The sequence below is a fragment of the Symphalangus syndactylus genome, chromosome 2, assembly GCF_028878055.3.
Source record: "Symphalangus syndactylus isolate Jambi chromosome 2, NHGRI_mSymSyn1-v2.1_pri, whole genome shotgun sequence".
In the NCBI taxonomy this organism is placed as follows: domain Eukaryota; kingdom Metazoa; phylum Chordata; class Mammalia; order Primates; family Hylobatidae; genus Symphalangus; species Symphalangus syndactylus.
This window is the reverse complement of record NC_072424.2, coordinates 49,826,599-49,846,835: the sequence shown is the minus strand read 5'-3', so window position 1 is coordinate 49,846,835 and position 20,237 is coordinate 49,826,599. Positions and strand designations below refer to the sequence as shown.

The window sequence follows — 20,237 nt, the reverse complement described above, 5'->3', positions numbered from 1 at the left end:
GACCTAATTCATAACCTAGTCTTCATTCAGAGAAAATTCTGATAAACTCACCTATATGGTTTCACAATTCTTTGAAGATTATAAACAACAAATATAGAGGAAGATGATAGAACAAACACTGCAACAGAAAGAAATGGTAAAAGACTAACAGCAAAGGAGGGAAAAGGAAATCTGTGAGTAGCAAGCAGACATCAATGTTCAAAATGTGTATCCTGTCAGGAAAAATAAAATAAAATAAAAAGGTAAAACAAAATGTGTGAAGATCTAGGGCCAGTTAGTATTAGGGTCAACACACCTCTGGAAGTTGGCTGCACCCAGCACAGCAAAAAGGCAGTCCCCATAATGAAATGCTAAACTATCACAGGGAGGTTAAATATGTCACTAGGTTAAGTTAAAGGTCAGTGACTAAGTAGTCATTCTTGGAAATGTTTCCAATAAAGTAAGTATGAAATTTTTATATGCAAATTAAATTAACCCATGTTGGAAATCTGAAAATTTTGCTTTCACAGAAAATAACATTTCTTAACAATGCCAAGAAAAGTAACCTCTACTAAGAATCTTTTACTGAAACCTCACAATATTTTCTGAGTCCTTATTTATTAAATGAAAGATTAAATGGTCCATATATAACTTTAGAAAAAAACAAGATTGCCAGAGATGTTATTATATCTTGTGTACCTGCCAACCAAAAGTGTTGTTTGATTGAAATTTAGGAAGACACATTGATATTTTGCGGAGAAAGCTAGAGGTGGATTGTGGGCTGCCCCTTTGTAGGGTTCCTCCCACCCAGGACACCTGAGAACCAAGAAAGAAAAGAGCCTTTCTCCATCTTACCCTCAAAGCAGAAGGGCCATCCTGCACATCACAGAGTCATACAAGCCACCCTTCCAAAGCTCCACTGTGGGGTCACTTCCCCTGGTGCCTGCTCCATCTCTGAGCTAATGAGCTCACAGAAGAAGCCCCAGCTCCCCTGTGTTACCCTGATATGCAGGTCTTTCTCCTCTTTGGGGTGCTCCCTTGTCTTCTGCTAGATATTCCTGCTAAGAGTATTTTCATTGATGAAGAAATTGAGTTTTATAGAAACTGAATTCCTTGAGACCTCCAGCTAGTAAATTCAGTGCAAGAACTAGTGCTGTTTGACTCAAGATATTAACCATTCCATTAAAAATATTAGCCACTGTAATCATTAACAATATTAACTAAATGTAATTATTGCATATAATAACATGTTAAAAACCATTTAAAAAATAGGGTATCTTGCTGGGCATGGTGACTCATGCCTGTAATCCCAGCACTTTGGGAGGCCGAGGCAGTCGGATCACAAGGTGAGGAGATCGAGACCATCCTGCCTAACACGGTAAAACCGTGTCTCTACTAAAAAATACAAAAAATCAGTTGGGCGTGGTGGCGGGCACCTGTAATCCCAGCTACTCGGGAGGCTGAGGCAGGAGGATGATGTAAACACGGGAGGCGGAACTTGCAGTGAGCCGAGATCGCTCCACTGCACTCCAGCCTGGGCGACAGAGCAAGACTCCGTCTCAAAAAAAAATAAAAATAAAAAAAATAGGGTATCTTTCAGCATCACCTATTTGCTATGAGTGGGTTACAAATTAGGTTCATTTAATCCAGAAGATGATGAAGGGTAAATATCTTTCCATCTATTGGTGTCAGTATTTGAAGGGATGACACATACATTCAAAGCTTAAGCCATGTTTCATGTGTGTATATACATATATAATAGACCTTATTTTCACAGACTTCTGTTTAGGTGCACCTAGCTGTGTACTAAGAGAGAGGTGGAAAAAAATTGGAAAGGAGCCATGATGAGACAATAAGCAGACCTGGTTTAATAACTGCTGTAATGTACAGTCTGGAGCAAGAAATATGTAGCGAACATTTACCATTCACTAATATATGTTTCCGAGCAATGCCAATGTGATTTTCAGCACATTTTAGATTGTTTGGCAGATGATAAATTTGTGCTATGTAGGGCCTGTCTTTATTTTCCAAAGGGGATTAAACTCCGAACCTCATATCCACATCATAAGTGCTCAAAATGGTAGCTAGTGCTGTTAATTCAATGTCTGCAAAATCTAAATTATGCTCCATACAAGTGGATTATACACATATAAGCACATAAATGCATGTATATATAATACATATTATAAATATATGCTAGAAATTTTGGTATTTCATATTGTCTTACATGTCTACACTTTATGAATACTAGTATTAATGGGAAAATAAAGAAATCTTTCCTAAATGATCTTAAATAGCAGAAAAAAATTAGAAGTTACAAATGACTTAAGTTGTTCTGGATTTAGAAATGGAGGGGCATTTTTATAACACCTAAATGGAGGGAAATGTTTAAATCTATAAACCAGATCACAGAGACCAGGTTTTTATAAAGCTTAGTTTGTACAATCACAACCTGTATGAGATAGAGATCTTAGACAGTGTAAGACAGTCACTGAAAAGGAGAGATGGAAAACAGAACCTATGATGTAATTTCTAATTTCATAGTACAGTCATTTATACTAATTAATAATGGAGTAGATCATTGCTCATGAATAGCAAATAGTATTATTAGACCACTGCATATTTTAAACATGATTGCATTACTTATTGTCTGGTTATTGTCACAGATGTACTCAGAATTGTGGAATCTCAAGATAAGAAGGAAGGTTAAAGGTTATCCAGAGCCCAAAAATATCTCAGCCAAGTTGTTATTCAGCTGAGACTTAACACCTTCTAGAGAAGAAAAACCCTATAGCATCTTTGAACCATCTTTGAGCTACTCTAAAAATAAAAAGAAAAGAAAAACAACCATTCCTTAGCTGTGGCAAATACTGACTTAGTGCTTATAAAATGTCCATCTCTAACCAAAGGGTTAGACTCCTTGAAGTTTAATAAAAAACTAATAATTTATAGCTAGCAAGTAAAATCCACAGACCTGAAAGCAGCAGAGCTCCCAGTCCCATGCCAATAAACTCAAGAGTTAAAAGCAAAGCCCAGAGACTGAATTTAGCAAGCTCCAAAAGCCAACCCAAGGCCGAGACAAAGCATCTTGTTTTCACAAATGTTAGCAGACCAGAGCAAATTGGAAAGAGTGGGGGACATCAAAGAACCAGAATTTTGGCAGATCAAGATGATAAGCAGAAGAAAAGCAAACTGGCCCAAAACTAATGTAAACCTAGAAGGGAATACTAATCTTACTAATCCCAAAAACTGAATAGGTGAGCCAAAATAAAAAAGGCAAGGAATGGTAAAAGTGTGAATTAAAATGGGCATGTGCTTTGCAATGACCCACGTTCTTGTCTCTATTGTACAAATGGGCAAAATAGAAAACCTTCTACTGTATATCTTCAAAACTGAGTATCCCTGCTCTCCATTTTACTTTTCTTTTAGTAGGTGTAGAGTTATAACATTATAAAGAACTACAGCTGGGACAGATTTTATACAGTCCTCTCTCCTCCATTTCATGGATAGAGAATCTAACTTTCAGAGTCTCATCAAAGTGCTAGAAGTATTCCCATGTTCACAGCAGTGAAACTTTAACTCCCCCAGATTTAAAATCCAGCTCTGTCCCAAGTTGAAATTCATGTTCTCTACATTCCCTCACTGGATGAGACCACTCAATCTAACTTAGGCAAAAAGAAATGTCACAGAGAAGGCCACACACACAAAAAAATTTTATTGTGATTTTATTTATAATCATGGTGCCTATGCTATACCACAAAAGATAATAAATGACAATGCCTAATTGACTTACTAAAGAACAGAAGTTGTATCTCCTGGCAGTATTGCCCAACAATTTGCCATTGGCTATTGGTATTATAATGGAGAGAAATACTGCTTATTTTAATAAGTAACATGTTTATGGACAGGTTACATACTATTTGTCTTCTCTCAGACTCATTTTAGTGACTTTTTAATATTTGTATTATTTAACAATGCTTTTGAAATTTTTGAGTGCCATTTTTGTATTTTGTTCCAGGGCATTCTTGGCTCAGGTTTTGCATTAAAAGTACAAGAACAACACCGCCAGAAACACTTTGAGAAAAGAAGGAACCCAGCTGCCAACCTCATTCAGGTAAATGTCAGTGTAATAGGTAGATGGCAACATCTGTGTCCATAGTGCTTGATGGGTCATTTTCCAATCTCTGTGCTTTATTGCTTGGTAGAACTACTGCTTTGCTCCTTTTTATAAAATGAAGTCAGAACTTAATGTACAGTCTTGGATTTGGACAGGTGTTCCTCCTCTCCCAAACTGAAACACATGTATTTTTAGCAAATGGTCCATGCATTGTTCAGACTAAGTAACCATGTCAGCAAGGCCATGCAAAGGTTAGCAGTTGTGTGGCTCTTGGAATTATCTAATATGTCTTATGAATTACTTGATGAAACATAATTGATCATTAAGTGACGGAGCAGAACAGGGCATTGTTCCCTACATTACAATTACTTTCTCCAGCAAGATGTATGTTGCTGTTTTAAAGAACAACGTATTTGTTTAGAATGTCAAGGTTTAATACCTGTGAAATTGCTTTTAGTGCCATCTAGGGCAGTTAGCGGAAATAGCTATCCTATTTTGAGAGCTGATGGGACTATGGAATACATCAGTGTTTGAGAATATTAAACAATAAGTATATAATTTGAAGCTAGTTCCTAATACATAGGTTGTTATTTAGCATTTCGTTTTCTTTTCAGTAACTCAGGATTAGCTTCAGCACTAAAAGGAATGCTTCTCCTTTTGCCATCCATATATTTTCCATCCTAGATCCAGGTTAAGAATCACAAAATATATTTTTTGTTAGATTCATAATGTAGAGTTGACATTTAGTTATGGACAAAATAATTCTACAATCTAAAGTTTCTCCCCTCCTGCTAGGGAAGTGGAAGCTACCGAATTTCTAAACTGGAGGGGCTTGAAATGGTGCCCCAAGGCCCTAGGAAACTTGCCTTAATGCTGCAGTAACGGACACACTGTATTTTTGTTGTTGTTTTGTTTTGTGTTTTGTTTGTTTTGTTTTTTTGAGACAGAGTCTCGCTCTGTCGCCCAGGCTGGAGTGCAGTGGCGCGATCTCGGCTCACTGCAAGCTCTGCCTCCCAGGTTCACGCCATTCTCCTGCCTCAGCCTCCCGAGTAGCTGGGACTACAGGCGCCCGCCAACACGCCCGGCTAATTTTTTTGCATTTTTAATAGAGACGGGGTTTCACCGTGTTAGCCAGGATGGTCTCTATCTCCTAACCTCGTGATCCGCCCGCCTCGGCCTCCCAAAGTGCTGGGATTAAAGGCGTGAGCCACGGCGCCCGGCCACAAGCACACTGTTTTAATTTAGAATGTAGGTTTGGGTGGGTGGGTTGGTGGGAGGTCACCACCGCAACCCCTACCTTTAGTGTTTATCTGTGGCTGTGATATATGCAGTGCCTCCCACAGACATGGTGCTGGGGAAGGAAGGGGGCAGTATGGCTCAGTTATATCATGAAGGAGATCTGTTTATATCTAATCATTAAATGAGAATATTAATTTTTAAATCAAGCTATTCTGCAACTGTTGACAAGAAAGTAGACCATCGGGCATGACTTCCAATGCAAATCACTGAGAATCTCTATTTTTTTACATTATTTTTGACGATTTTTTTTTTACATATTCTTTACAGGTTTTAAAAGGTCACTAAAGAGAAAGTAAACTCTATTTTCTTATATGAAGTGGGAGTTTAAGATCTGATGCCAAACAATAATCAGCAGAATGAAAAGAGGAGTCACACACTTTAGGACACACGCAAAATACCCCAAGGTCCAGAATTCATAGCCTTTCATCCTTTAGCACTCCTTAACTGGTTACACATGTTCCAATACTACTAATAAGCTTTTCTCTTTACTGTTCTTATCCTTTAATTTCCCTTCACTCTAGAACAATGTTTTCCAACCTGTGAGTGCAGAAGTTATCACATGGGTTCCTTTCATCCGTCTGAGCACCAAGCTCTGTCTACATATGGAACCAATAATACATTTTACACAATAAAATCTCTTGGAATATCAGCTGTTTTGTTAGAAAATGAGCTCTTTGAGGAATTTCTCATGCACATATCAGTTGTGATGATACAAAGCTGTGCTGCTCAATACCGTAACCACTAGCTACATGTAGCTTTTTACATTTAAATTAATTAAAATTAAAAACCAAGTTTGCCAATGGCACTAGCCACTTCTCAAGTGTTCAATAGCTACAAGTGGCTATCAGCTGCCATACCATACAAGAGAAATATAGAGAATAACTGCAGGAAATCTCCTGATCTAACTTATCATTATTGACTACTAGACTGTGTAAGAACAATTTCCAATTGAACTTGAAAATAAATTGCTATTTCTACAGCAAATCATTGGAGCAGAGGCATTTATATGTCTACAGTCAAAATGCGGCAAGGCCTCCCTCACAGGTAACCCTATGGAGGAGATGCTAATTGAACAGTTTTACTTGGAGGCCTGGAATTTTATTTTATGGAACTGGGTTATGTAACATATATTGTGATCAGTAATTGAACTTGTACAAATGCAGGTAACAACGAAGTAAAATCATGAGTTTTTATTTTACTTAGAACTCCAACTTAAATGTTATTCTTAACAAAAATAATGCAAAATGGAAGGCTTGAAGCATTCAAGAGTACTTTTAAAATCTAATCATAGTTTCATTAATCAAAGTAGAATCTACTAATTTTAAAAGCAATTGCTCCTTCATTTAAATGCAATTAATTTATTTATTACACATAGAAATAATAATATAATTATTAATTTGTTCATTGTTCTTCCTTGCTATAGTCTTTAGACAGAATTCAAGGCCTTAAGCCTTGATTATATATTGTAGAAATTTATATTTCAGGATGTAGTAGATTGAAAAGCAAACTTCATTTAATCATCCTTTCACTTTCTTACCCAATAAACCTGACTTGGTTTGCTGAACACACAAACCATCAAGCTCAAAAGCGTCTCATTTATTTTAGGCCAGAGTCACTATCTTCTTAAAAGGGCAACTGAGATGCCCAAATTGCTTCATCATTTGGTTGGTGAGAGAACTAAATTAACCAACATTTCAGAGTTTTAGGAAAAAAATTTAAAACCCCAGAAGCTTGCAGCAAATTTAGCTGTGTCAATATCTTTGCATGATTCTTTTAAATTTGCTTTTCATTTCAAGCTGGAGCAGTCTGGAAAAAGAAATTAGCTCTCAGTAATGTTTTGAATAACTGCCCAAACGTCACAACTTTTATTAATAATGCTTAAGACTCATGAAGTGCTTTTTAGTTTGCAGGGTGCTTCTAATACATTATGTTACTTGATCCTCAGGACAAGCCTAGGAGGAGCTAGGACTCAAATCCCTGCTGTCTGAATCTGAATCCATTGCCCCTTTCAAAAAGCAGCATTTACATCCTCATAAATATATGCTTTATTAGAAACAGAAACAGGGAATTAAGTAAAAGTTTGTGAAATAAATGCTGGTAGGGATAGAAGATGTTGCTTTGATGCCAGCTGACCCAAAAGAAAAATATATATATTTGTATTGAAACTTTGGCTTCCCCCAGTAAAATGACTTAGTCTCCACCCAATTACCCTAAAGCGAAGCCACTAGTGATTAAGCTCAAGCCACTTACATAGAGATTTTACATCTTTTTAGTGCTCCAGTCATCAATAAAAACAATGCCAGGTGTGGTGACTCATGCCTGTAATCCCAGCATTTTGAGAGGCCAAGGTGGGAGGATCGCTTGAGTTCAAGATCAGTCTGGGCAATATAGTGAGACCACATTTCTGTAATAAATAAATAAATAAGAACAGACTCAGAAAAAAAAAAATCTTAAATGTGAAAAACATGAAGGCAGGAAAAAAAACAGAAGGTAAGATAAAGTTGTGAAAATTTCCCTGAAACTAGAATAAACAGAGATTGAAAATAAAGCAAAAAAGATAAGAAACGTGAAGGGCCCATCCAATGCATTGGATATGCATTCCAACTGGATATGCATATCCAATATCCAGCTAATAAAGATATCTCAGCTCAAGTGCAGGGAAACTAAGAGGAAGATTTTATCAAAGAAATACGACATTATGATTCTCCAGAACAGTAGGACGGGAGTGGCCACAGTAGAAGAGCTCACCAAGTGTCCAGCACTGTGAACCAAAAACTTCACACCAAGATTATCATAGTGAAATATCAGAAAACTTACAAGAAGGAGATCCTAAATGCTCTCTGAGCAGGACAGAGCCAAAGGATCAAGAATAAGGATGACATAGGATTTCTCATTAGTAACCCAAAAATTAGAAGACAATGAAACAATACTTTCGAAATTATAGAAATTATTTTCAACCTAGAAGTCTATATCCAGCCAAACCACCATCAAGTGTGAGAGCAGCACCAAGGCACTTTTAGGCATGCAAGATCTCAGAAATTAATCTACCATTTACCTTTACTCAAGAAACTTCGTAAATAGAATTTCTCTTCCAAAACAAGGGGATAAGCCAAGAGACAAAGAGACATGGAGTCAAGAAAGCAAGAGATTCCGCACAGGAAAGAGCAAAGGGGATTTCTATGATGATAGGGAAGGGAAGTCCCAAGACAACAGCTATGCAGGTCTTGAGAACAGAATGAGAAGGAGGCTGAGAGCTCCAGGAGAAAGATCTTCAAGGAAGCGAAAGAATGGAATTCTCAGATTTCATGACGCATTTGACCAGAGGAATTTTATAGTTCTGTTGGAAAGATCTGGAATGTAATCATAACAGGTACATATACGCAAATCAAGAAATTAAAATAGGACAATTATAACTCCAAAAAAAAAACCAAAAACTTGTATAAGAAAGAAATAGTAGCCATAGTACATCACATTGCTGAACTGGGAACAACAGTTACATTGTCAAAATAATATTAAATAGTAACTTAGCTAAGAATTGTGATATTAAGTGTTGATAGGATGAAAGGAGAGGAAGAGGGCATGTAAGTGGGCAATATCAGTATCTTTCAGGATAGGAAGTTAATTGATAATGTCTAAAATTGAAAAATCAAGAAATATAACTATAAGCATAATCCTTAAAAATAAGCATTCTTGGCTGGATGCAAGTGGCTCATGCCTGTAACCCCTGCACTTTAAGAGGCTAAGGTGGGAGGATCACTTGAGGCCAGGAGTTCAAGACCAACCTGTGCAACATAGCGAGACCCCACCTCTACAAAAAAATTTTAAAAAGTCAAGTGCAATGGCACACACCTGTAGTCCTCACACACCTGTAGCTACTCAGGAGGCTGAAGCCAGAGGATTGGTTGAGCCTGGGAGTTTGAAGCTGCTGTGAGCTATAATTGTACCACTGCACTCCAGCCTGGGTGATAGAGTATGACCCTGTCTCAAAAAAAATAATAATAAATAAGGATTCTTAAAAATAGAAGCAACAACTGTAAGAATTGAGGGGGTTGCCTCTGAGGAACAGAGAGTACTGTGAAGAGAGATGTGGAAAGGGATTGCTGGTTAATAGCCTAAAACTTTCAGGACTTTGACATTTAAAACTCTGTACCTTGAAAAAATAAGCTCCATGTTCATTATTCCTTTGGATGGTCAGCTGAAACGTTCTAGACCATTTTCAGTAAGGATCAAACATGCCATAACAGTAATACTTGCAAGACAAACAAAATACTCCCAAAAAACTGAATTATACTGGCCTTGTACTTATTGAGCAAAGTCCAAATCTGTTTGGCTGCCTAGAGCACCAGCATCACCTGCTAAAGGGTAAAGTTGGCTCTCATTTTGCTTCTTGTTGATTTGTCCTTTGAATTGTATACACCATGTCAATCAACCAGAGGAAATCCCTCTAAGTGTTATTTTTCTCTTGCCAACTACTGTGTGATTTTGGCTTTAAATATAGGAACATCCGCTACTGGATCACAGGGATGTGGGTTCAAAGTTTAGCTACTAGAAACAATTTGCTAAGAGAGGCCTAAGGACAAAATAAAATTATTAGAGTGTAAAGGGCATAGAGTTCCACTTCCACCTTCATTTTTAGTGTTAACTAATATCAGCCATGCGACAGATGCCACCTGCACCTTCCATACCTCTCATTTAAAAGGCATTTTTGGGAGATGAGTAATGAAGGGAACAAGAGCTTAGCTGTTGGGATCAATTTGATAGAAAAATAACAAGACGTCAGATCTCATTGTAAAGAAAATCTTTAATTTTCTCAGAGTGGCCTCTTTTGCCCCCAGTTCTTTATAACATTCACAGGCAATGCCTCGGCCCCATTCTTTTGTTGTTCTGTTGTTTTGGATTTTTTCACTGGTATCTAATAATGTACAGACCTGCTATATGCTTCTAGTTCTACAGGAGTCTTGCTTTCAATGTATCAAAAATCATATATGTGTGACGTCTTCTATGGAAATTGTTTAATTAAGGCAGCCGTCTGTGTCATCACAACATTAGAGGATCTCTGGGCACCACTACTACAGAAGAAGCTGCAATCCTAAATCCATGTGTTTTCCTTAATTATTCTAAATCACTCTATAAATTGTGTGTGTATAATATTTGCAAAAATTAACATTTCAAGATGATGCAACAATAGTTGCATTATATAAGATGTCAAGATACTTAGCACAAATTTCCACAGATTTGTAGATTAAATCAGCATGAGCCATGTAATGAAGGCAAGGAACTTTGGTTCAATCATTTAAACCTTCCTCAAAAATATAAAAAAGTCCCTCAGGTTCTACTACTATATTTTTCTAGTTTTTTTATATAACTTTCTGAAATTTCATTGAAGTACAATGTGCATGCAGAAAAGAGCACGTATCTTAGGAGAACTGAGCACACCTGCATAACCAGCACTCAGATAAACAGAGCAGGACCTCCTGTGTACCCCTTTGCAATCACTATCCCATAAGGATAACAACTGTGCTACCTTCTAACAGCATAGAATAGTTTTCCCTGGTTTTTGTACGTTATGGAAATGTACTCCTTGGTGTCTTCTTTTTCTCACTCAACGTTATTCACATGAAGTTCATCCATATTGTTGAATGTAGTTATATGTACTATTACCATATAGTATTGTACTATGTAAATGTATCACAAATTTTCTGTTTATTCTACTGTTTCTGGGTATTTTGGCATTTCCAGCTTTAGTTTATTAGAAACCAACATATAGTACATACTTTTAATGAACATATATAAGCATGTATGTTGAAAATATACCTAGGAGTGTGTAGTTGTATCATAGGATACATAAGTGTTTACCTTTCATAGAAACTTCCAGTTTTCCCAAGTAGTTGTGTCAATTTTTAACTTTTATTCAGCATACATTTATTCATTGATATTCTCAGGAAAAGGAATATTGTTAGATCACATTTTCTTCATTGTAGATTTCACAATCATGACTGATGGTTATGTACTAGGGATATGGCCCATTTAAATGAATTGGTCTGCGAGGCATGGTGGCTCACGCCTGTAATCCCAGCACATTGGGAGGCCAAGGTGGCAGATCACTTGAGGTGAGGAGTTCAAGATCAGCCCGGCCAACATAGTGAAACCCTGTCTCTACTAAAAATACAAAAATCAGCTGGATGTGGTGGTGTGTGCCTGTAGTCCCAGCTACTCAGGAGGCTGAGGCACGAGCATCGCTTGAACCCAGAAGGCAGAGGTGGCGGACAGCCAAGATAGTGCCACTGCACTCCAGCCTGGGGGACAGAGGGAGACCCTGTCTCAAATAAATAAATAATAAATAAATAGGTTTGTCACATAAAATAAAATGTTTTGATTAATCTACTATAATAAAACAGTTTTCTCTGAGGAGACTGGAGTAAATACCTGGTCATTAGAGATGTCTGCAGACTCATTACAAAGAAAGAAATTTACCAAAATCTATATGGGAAAGTAAGGTCGGGCAGTCTCTCAAATGAGCAGTTCAGACGGAAGCTTTTCCAACAACAGTCTTCAAGCAGTCAGCAAGTCTCCATGGAGGGATTCTATGACCGAGAGCCAGGCAATCTGAGATATTGTCTCAACTCCACCAACCTTGTATAAACCTCTTCATTTATCTGGGCCCTTCTTTTCTCACCTACAAAATAGGAATCTTAACTCACACTTTGATTGTGAGGATCACATAAAAATACTTTGTCTTATATATGCCAGGTATAATTATATGAAATGGAGAGAGTTTATGTTTTACGTCAAAGAGCTATAAACATATTCTTAGATCATGGCAAAATCCTTAGGTGTTTTGCAGCTATACACCTAGAGAGTACATTTTCCCCATCTTGTTTTAGTTCTGCTTCTTGATATCACTATCTTCATTTTTAGCATTAGAAGTATTACATAGTTCAAGGACTTCATTAATTCAATCACTAGCATACCCTGCTGTTCATTAGTTAACTAGTTAGCTTACTAGTTGCATACTGGATTTTCATTAGTCTTTTGCTTCTCCCTTATCAAATATTGATTAAAGATCAATCTCTAGAATGTATGCTCATGCTCAAGTCGCTTACCTAACTACTATCTTGGATATTAGCATTTAACCAGTCAATCATTACTTTTTGTTTTGGATAATATAGTATCTTTCCCTTACCAATTCAAAAATTACGTTATATTACACTTTTTGGGCCTTTTGCTTCTTGGTGTGTTGTTTTGAAAAGCAGTTCTGGCCAGGCGCAGTGATTCATACCTGTAATCCCAGCACTTTGGAAGGCCAAGGCAGGCGGATCACTTGAGGTCAGGAATTTGAGACCAGCCTGGCCAGCATGGTGAAACTCCATCTCTACTAAAAATACAAAAAAAAAAAAAAAAAAAAATAGCCAGGCATGGTGGTAGGCACCTGTAGTCCCAGCTACTCTAGAGGCTGAGGCACAAGAATCACTTGAACCCAGGAGGCAGAGATTGCAATGAGCTGAGATCGCACCACTGCACTCCAGCCTGGGCAACAGAGTGAAAGTCCATCTCAAAATAAATAAATAATATAATAAAATAAAATAAAATAAAAGAAGTTCTGATGTGGTGCAATATGTTTAACAGCCAGATGAAAATGCCAAAGTAGCCTTCTTCCTCCTTTGGGTATTTATCAGGGCTAAGTATGAGAGGCAAAAGATTCTTCATGTGTAGTAACTTAATCATTTTTTATTTTATTCTATCTCCTGCTCTCTTTTTTCTTTTTCATGTCCCCATCTATGCCACATGCAGTGTGTTTGGCGTAGTTACGCAGCTGATGAGAAATCTGTTTCCATTGCAACCTGGAAGCCACACTTGAAGGCCTTGCACACCTGCAGCCCTACCAAGTAGGTATCAGTGTGACAGCTGCCACTGTAGTTGAGTCTTTTCAAGTCTGTTAAACAAACCATACCCACACACACAAAAAAAGGTGTTAATGTTTGGCTTCTCTTATTCTCTGTTGCTCCTAGAGAGATTCAAACCTATTTAGTAGCAGTTCTGGCACAAAACTAAATGGAATCAGTATCATTCCTCACAATCCACAGACTGGGGTTAAAGATTAAAATAATGTAAATTTTATAGAGATTTATTTCTACTATTTCATGCTTATTTTCTAATGTCTCATTTCATAAAGCCCACCAGCATCCTAAAGGTAAGCACCATAGTTCTTGAAAAACAAGGATTATTTATTTTGCACCCATCGCCTGACCCCAAGAGATGAGTGCTTAGAGAGTAATCCATCTTTGTACGTTTAGATCTCTCAAAGCCATTTCTCATCTGGATCCTCTCTGGATGGTCCTCAAGCTTTTACTTGCAGATCAAACTCACGTCAGTGGCAAAAAAAGAAAAAAATAAGAGTCCTGATAGGATAATAGTTTACAATGAGGCAATGGGACCCAGCAGATTAAAATTTGGAATTGGCATTCACAATTTTAAAGTAAGACTACTTTTCTTCACATTTCATTTGCCAAAGTAAATCACCCAGCCATGCCTAAACTCAAAGAAAATGGGGAAGCACAATTTTACCTTTTACCATGTGCCTAGAAGGAGGCAAGAACCAAGGACATTATGGACAGTCCTAATGATTATCACAGAGATCTGTAATTTAAAAAAAAAAAGGGCTTAGTCTTGGAGTCTTGGAAACCTGGACTCTAGTTCAACTATCACAGAAAATGTTAGATCATATTCACCACCTAATTAAAGAAGTCCTCACTGAAATACCAAAGCAGTAAGTCATGAGAAAGGCTTTCTGTGAGTCACCCAGCTTGATTAGCATAGTCAGTTCCTCAGGTTGTTCAAAAGTTATTAAATTGCTCATCCGACTTAGCATTTGAGAGCATCGGCTGTTTTTCTTCATAGCCCAACAAAACCTTAATCCTAGTGGCTTCATGGGATTCAGGACACCTAACTACTGTGACTCAGAAAAAGCCACCTGTTCTTACTGATCTTGGGGGATATCAGCTGAGGAAACCTCCATGACATTTCCTGGCAGTGCCATCTTAATGGAGGTTTGAGATGCAGCAGAATGCATACCATTGGGAAGCACCAGATCCAGTGGTGCTTGGATTAACTACATTACTTCCCTGTTCTGCCCTTGGCCTCAGTTTTCCCACCCATAAAGAGAAGGACAAGAGTTGGGCAAGATAATTCCTAAGCTCTAATGGGAAATGCCTCCTGGTGGGTGGTATCTAAAATTCTTGTCAGCACCTAGGACAGAGATATTCATAGCGCTCCAGGGATTTCAGAGAGGATGGAACCTTAGCATGGATAGAAGCATGGATGCTGTTGAATGCATGTTTGGATTAAAATCCTCTTTTCATTTAGATCTTGAAGTTTAGTTGAACTTTTTATGGAGTTTAAGACCCTTTCAACATTTTGATATTAAAAAACCAAAAATAGAACATAACTCCTGTGCCATTTATTCATTGGGAGTATGAACCAAAAATAAAAATTATATAGAAATTATATTTCTAGTCTTCATGAAGTTTGCTAGGTAAATGTAAAAAGGGAATCTGAGTAGGAAAACCGATAGGGAATTCTCAAGTGACAGAGAAGAGTGGTCTATTATCATATGTGATTATTTGGCTTCCCACTTACTGCAGTTTTTGGATTAAAAGTCATTAAAAGCTTGAAAAAACTGTTTAATAATAAGTCAAATTCCCCCGGTAAATCAACTATTATTTTATTCACATAAGTTCTTTCTATTCCTCTGATATTTTCCCTGTCTTAAGTGGGGGTGGAGGTGGAGGAGGATTTATGCAAACACCTGTGTTCCTCATGTCTCACTGTGTCTTTCCCTCACTTTCCTTTTCCTGCAACCTCATGAACCATGGGGCTCAGCTCCATTGAATGAAGAACAGTTATTTGTCCAGAATGACACAGCAGTCACTGGTAAAGTTCATGGGAAACTAGATGTCCTAACATCTCTCCCTCCAGTGATGCTTCATTGCTTCAAAATGCAGAGGTTCTTAATCTTTGTTGTTGTTTTTTGTTAAACCATTGAGAATGTGATGGAAATTATGGGGTCTTTCCCAAGAAAGATATTCAATGCATGAGAAAATCAATACTTTGTCTACAATTTTAATGTATTCACAGAGTCCCTGAAGCCAAGTTCAAACTTTTGCTTTACAAAGCAAACTTGCTTTAATCAAGTGACAATAATTTTCAATGACTTAAAGGGATCTTTTTACATTTAAGTGGCTTAACGAATGGAGAGTGTTGTAGTAAGAAACAGACTACAATTACTATTTTATTTACATTGTGTATTTTCCTTTAGCATTCAGCCTAAGAACTTCTGATGGGAAAGATCATTTATTCAGTCATGTATGCGTTCAACAATTACTCATTGAGCACCTATGATGTGCAAGGCATAGTTCTAGGCACTGAGAATGAAGCAGTTGGAGTTTAAAAAAAGTTAGAATCTCTGGCCTTGGAAAGTATGTATTCAAGGGATGCTGGGATAGACAATATAAATAAATAAATATAGGATATGTTAGATGGCATTAAATGCTAAGGAGAAAAGTAAAATGAAGAAGGAATTTAGGGAGCATCAGAGGCTATAATTTCAAATAGGTGGCCAGGGAGAAGGTCAATTTATCAACAATATCATCAACATCATCATCAATGTTATTGTTATCATTAAAAACATCAGCCCCATGCTGTTGTTCCCCATAGTTTTAGAGACACAGTGGGATGCTTTGATTCCACTAAATAGGATGAGAGAGAGATCTAAGAAACAGCTGTGCAGGGCAGAGAGAAATGGGAGGAGGGACACTCAAACCTGCCAGAGATACAACCAGCAGTTCCTTACTCTCTCTTTTCAGTTCTGGTTTGTCTCTTACATACACTCTAGAGGTCTTAGCAGTTCTATTTCAAAGTTTTGTTTTAATAACAGAAGGATGTATAGAAGCAAGTACTTTTCTTGGTTTTCTCCTCAAAGAGAGTGAAACTGCAAAGGTCAAAACACAGGTAAATATGCTATTTAGGGAATGAGTCAGATATTGTATGAGGCTATGGGGAATTATCAAGCTCCAAAAACACCTTGTGGTACCTTAAGAAGTGGGGATTTGGGGATTATCTAACCTAAAGCCTTTGATTTACTCATAAGAAAACCAAAACCTGCAAGCAAATAAGGTGCCTGCCCAAAGGCACACAGCTCGTTTGCAAAGAGTACAGACCCTACACCATGGTGCTTAGACCTACATTTGCTAAAATGAGTTATTACAAATGCCACTCAACAGTATAGGCTAAAAGAGTTTTGGTAAATATTCTATGTACCTTATTTACTCCAAGGAAATTTAGATTTTATATGATACCAAAAAAAATCTGCCTCAGCAAGTGACTGAGATACAATTCATTAATGAATCCAGGTTTAGAAACCTAAGTCTGCCAGATGCACAGAGAACAGTTATGTTGTAACTAGCAACATTCTAAGAGCCCTTGCTAATGCTGGTTAGATCAGAACCACTTTTTCTTAGCCATGGATAGCTTTGGCTAATGAAAAGTCTATTGCTTTTTATTCTATGTAGGCAGTCTTGGCTCTGCTAAGTAAATGTTGTGCTATCTCTGGTCTGTATCACAAAGAACATATGTTAGCAAGTTGAGTACATTTATTATAAAGAACATTGCTTTTGTGGATCTTGCATGAAAAGAGTTACTTAAGGTATTTGATTCCCCAATCTCCAATTTGGCCATTATCAAGTGCTATAAATATATTCACTGGTTTATCATCATTTCTCTTCTGCCTGCACGCACCTGAAGGAAAGAACAAGGGGAAGCATCAAGCAGGTTTGTGATTTCTCTCTTGCTACATGTTTGTTTATAAGTCTGATACCTACCAGATGTTTTAAATGTGTCTCATGTGAGTAAAATCGATCAACAAATACAAGATGATTAAAAGTGACCTTTCACAAGATTGCCTGCAAAGGTTGCTATTTTATTGATTTTCCCCCCTTAGTATCAAAGTGTCTTTCCGCAAATCACTCCCTGCTTTTTCAAAATCTGCAGGGCATGGAACATTTGGAGGTGGGGGGGGAGGGGAACTGATCTCGGATTAGTCCTTGCTGTCATTTTCCCAGACAGAAGTCTTATCAAAGTCTTCAAATATGGTAATCTAGAGAATGAAACAAAGGAATTTTTTTCTGAATGTTAAAAGTCCAGGCAGCAGTCTAGGATACACTCCCCTTCACTAGGGTCCTTCTTTTGGAGTGATATATATATAATCTTTTTTTTTTTTGGCAAGATGAAACCATCTCTCTGTGACATCTCCAGATCTCCAGCCCACTGAGTGCTAAGGTCTACTCAAGTGACTCAGAAAGAGCCCCACCCCCATCTTTTAGGAAGAAGACAGCCCTCCCAAAAATTCCCCAAATAATTTATTATCAGTTTCCCATGACTTAGATGGAATGCGTCATCAGATTACAGCAGAGAATTAAACCTAGAGGGAATACGAGGTGAAAGAAAAATTTCTTGATCTGTGTTAATGAGTACCAGGAAGTGCCTAGATTTGAGAGCAAAGCCCTGAAAAACAGAGCCAGGTGGAACCCAGCATTAATGATGTGAAGAGTGGCAGAGGCAGAACCAGCAAGGAGAATCCCAGGTGCCTGGAAAGGAAGAAGAGATACATTTTTTTCCTATCATTGTCACTCTGTTTCCATAAAGAAATGAAGGCATCCACCTACCCAGAGTTGGTCTCTAAGTGGAGGCCAGTGTGGGCCCAGGGATTGCTCTTTTAGCTTAGTACTATTATAATAATTATATTAATCATAATATATGCAATACTGAAGCCAGTTTTGAAAGTTCACTTGGTGTATTAAGGCTCTGGATTATCCATTTTTGCATTATGTTTATATGTAGAGATATACAAATCAAAACATAAATGCATTCGTCTATGATGGGAGATAGGTACGATAGGATATACAACATCAGGCACATCTTCTGGGTAGGTAACCTACCCAAGGGATGGCATTAAAGTCCCTTCTCTTATTTGGTAGCATAGAGTTAGAGCCAAGGGCATTGGATATTCCTTGGAGATATTTCCAGAAAAAAGTCATTCCTCCCCACCTAAGAAACGTTTTTGATCAAAGAGAGGTTCTAGTCATTAGATTCAGAATAGTCTTTGCCTAGACACTGGAAGAGCCAAGCTGACCAATTCTAGACCTTTAGTCCCTTTTCTAGATTCCATACAGAGCTCACCATCCTTCTGTGCTGACAATTTTACTTGAAAAAAGTTACACAAAATAAATCATAGCCATTTTAAGCTAGCTTATAGTTGCTTTGGTGATATTTTAAAAGCTTTGATTGTCTCAGGAGCTATCCATTTACTAATTATCTCAAAGGGTGATCTGCCTCCAAATCCAAAGGACAGAGACCATCTTTGGCACAAATTCCAGAGCTACCTGAGAGTGCGATCAACCATCTTAGTTTCATCCTCCAAAACGGAGCTGTTAACACCCAAAAGAGAAGTGTGTAAATGACATGGAGGTGCTCGAAAAAGTGTAAACTCTATGGCAATCCTGAAGGAGGGGTCACCTTGGGCTGGCACAATGATATTGTACTGTTTTTAAATGTTAGCACAGCGGAAAACAAAGACAAAATTAAAGCGTCACTGTTGAGCTTCTGCTCACCAGTCCAAAAACAAGCTTCCTATTCAGTTGTCACAATTCAAAAAAACTACCAACCAGATTTTCCACATGATGTTCGCATATATCTGCAACATTTACCTCTCTGCATGCAGCAGACTGAGGTTGTCAAAGATAACTCACCCATAGGTTTAAATATGTACAAAACCACTGAAGTGGGTTGATGACTTACAGAATCACACATGGAAATTTCTTGCTTCTCTGTGGTCATTGAACATTTGGCAAAAACCACCTTGAAATAAGTCCTGCACTATTACTTAGCCTAGATGCCTTATTTAATGTCTTATGTTTCATACACTTAGGTGTCCTATCTTCCAACTAGCTGTCACATCACCCTGGGTAAAGCTATTACAGAATGTGCTCAATAAATAATTCTTGGATACAGTGATAAAATGGCCCTGACCTCAAGTAGTTTGTGGGAAGAGATAAAACACCAACAAAAAAATGGGAAGAGAGGAGAAATATAAAAAGAGAAATAAAAAATTAAAAACATTGCAATAATCTAAGGAAAGTAAGCTCCCATTTAATATTATGTAACCTTTCACCTTGTTGCGCCCCATACACAGAATTTATAATCCTGCATAATGAATGCAGAAAGGCTATTGTAATAACAATAGCAACCGTACCATCTTAAAGTAATAAAGTTGTCCTTACCCAAGCAAAATATGCACAAAGTAAAATGCATTTATAATGAGAGTTCTTCCTTAGAGAAGAGTAGATCTGGGTCCAGAGTATTGTTAATTAATGCTTGACCCCATTTCAAAGGAACTAATTAACACCACCCAACTGCAGAGTCATTTACTGCCTTTGGGACCACGGAGTTATTGATAGTGAGTCAGAAAGGCAGAGGAGACAAGCTTCAGCCCAAGCAGAAGCCAACATTTTCACCTTTTAGCTCAGAGCTTGGAATCTCCTAAGTCCTTCTTCATGGTTTTTCTTTGTGTTACAAACTGAGAGAAACCCAAGTGTAGACGAGTTCAACACAGCAGCCAACATCCGCCTCTGGGTGCCTGGCACTCTCAGCAAAGGACGGAGCCCTGACTGTAGACTGGGTCATACACAGAGAGGCTTTTCTTTCTGCAACATTGATTAAGATGTCGAACACATTTATAGAACCCTTAGTTAACTATATTCCCAGCTTTGGAATGTTCTTGTTAAAAAGG

At 37.7% G+C, this 20,237-nt stretch overlaps 1 protein-coding gene across 9 annotated transcripts in view; it reads left to right on the top strand.

The window, feature by feature from the left end:
* Positions 1-20,237, top strand: part of KCNQ5 (potassium voltage-gated channel subfamily Q member 5) — a 616,433-nt gene that overhangs the window by 523,542 nt on the left and 72,654 nt on the right. For 5 of the 9 annotated variants that reach the window (XM_055256386.2, XM_063629851.1, XM_055256360.2 and 2 more), the window contains 3 exons: positions 3,998-4,093; positions 13,187-13,281; positions 17,195-17,221. In XM_055256386.2, coding sequence (XP_055112361.2) covers positions 3,998-4,093; positions 13,187-13,281; positions 17,195-17,221 — 218 coding nt within the window. The remainder of the gene's footprint in view (positions 1-3,997; positions 4,094-13,186; positions 13,282-17,194; positions 17,222-20,237) is intronic. The other 4 variants (XM_063629850.1, XM_055256378.2, XM_055256370.2 and 1 more) reach the window with 1 other exon arrangement.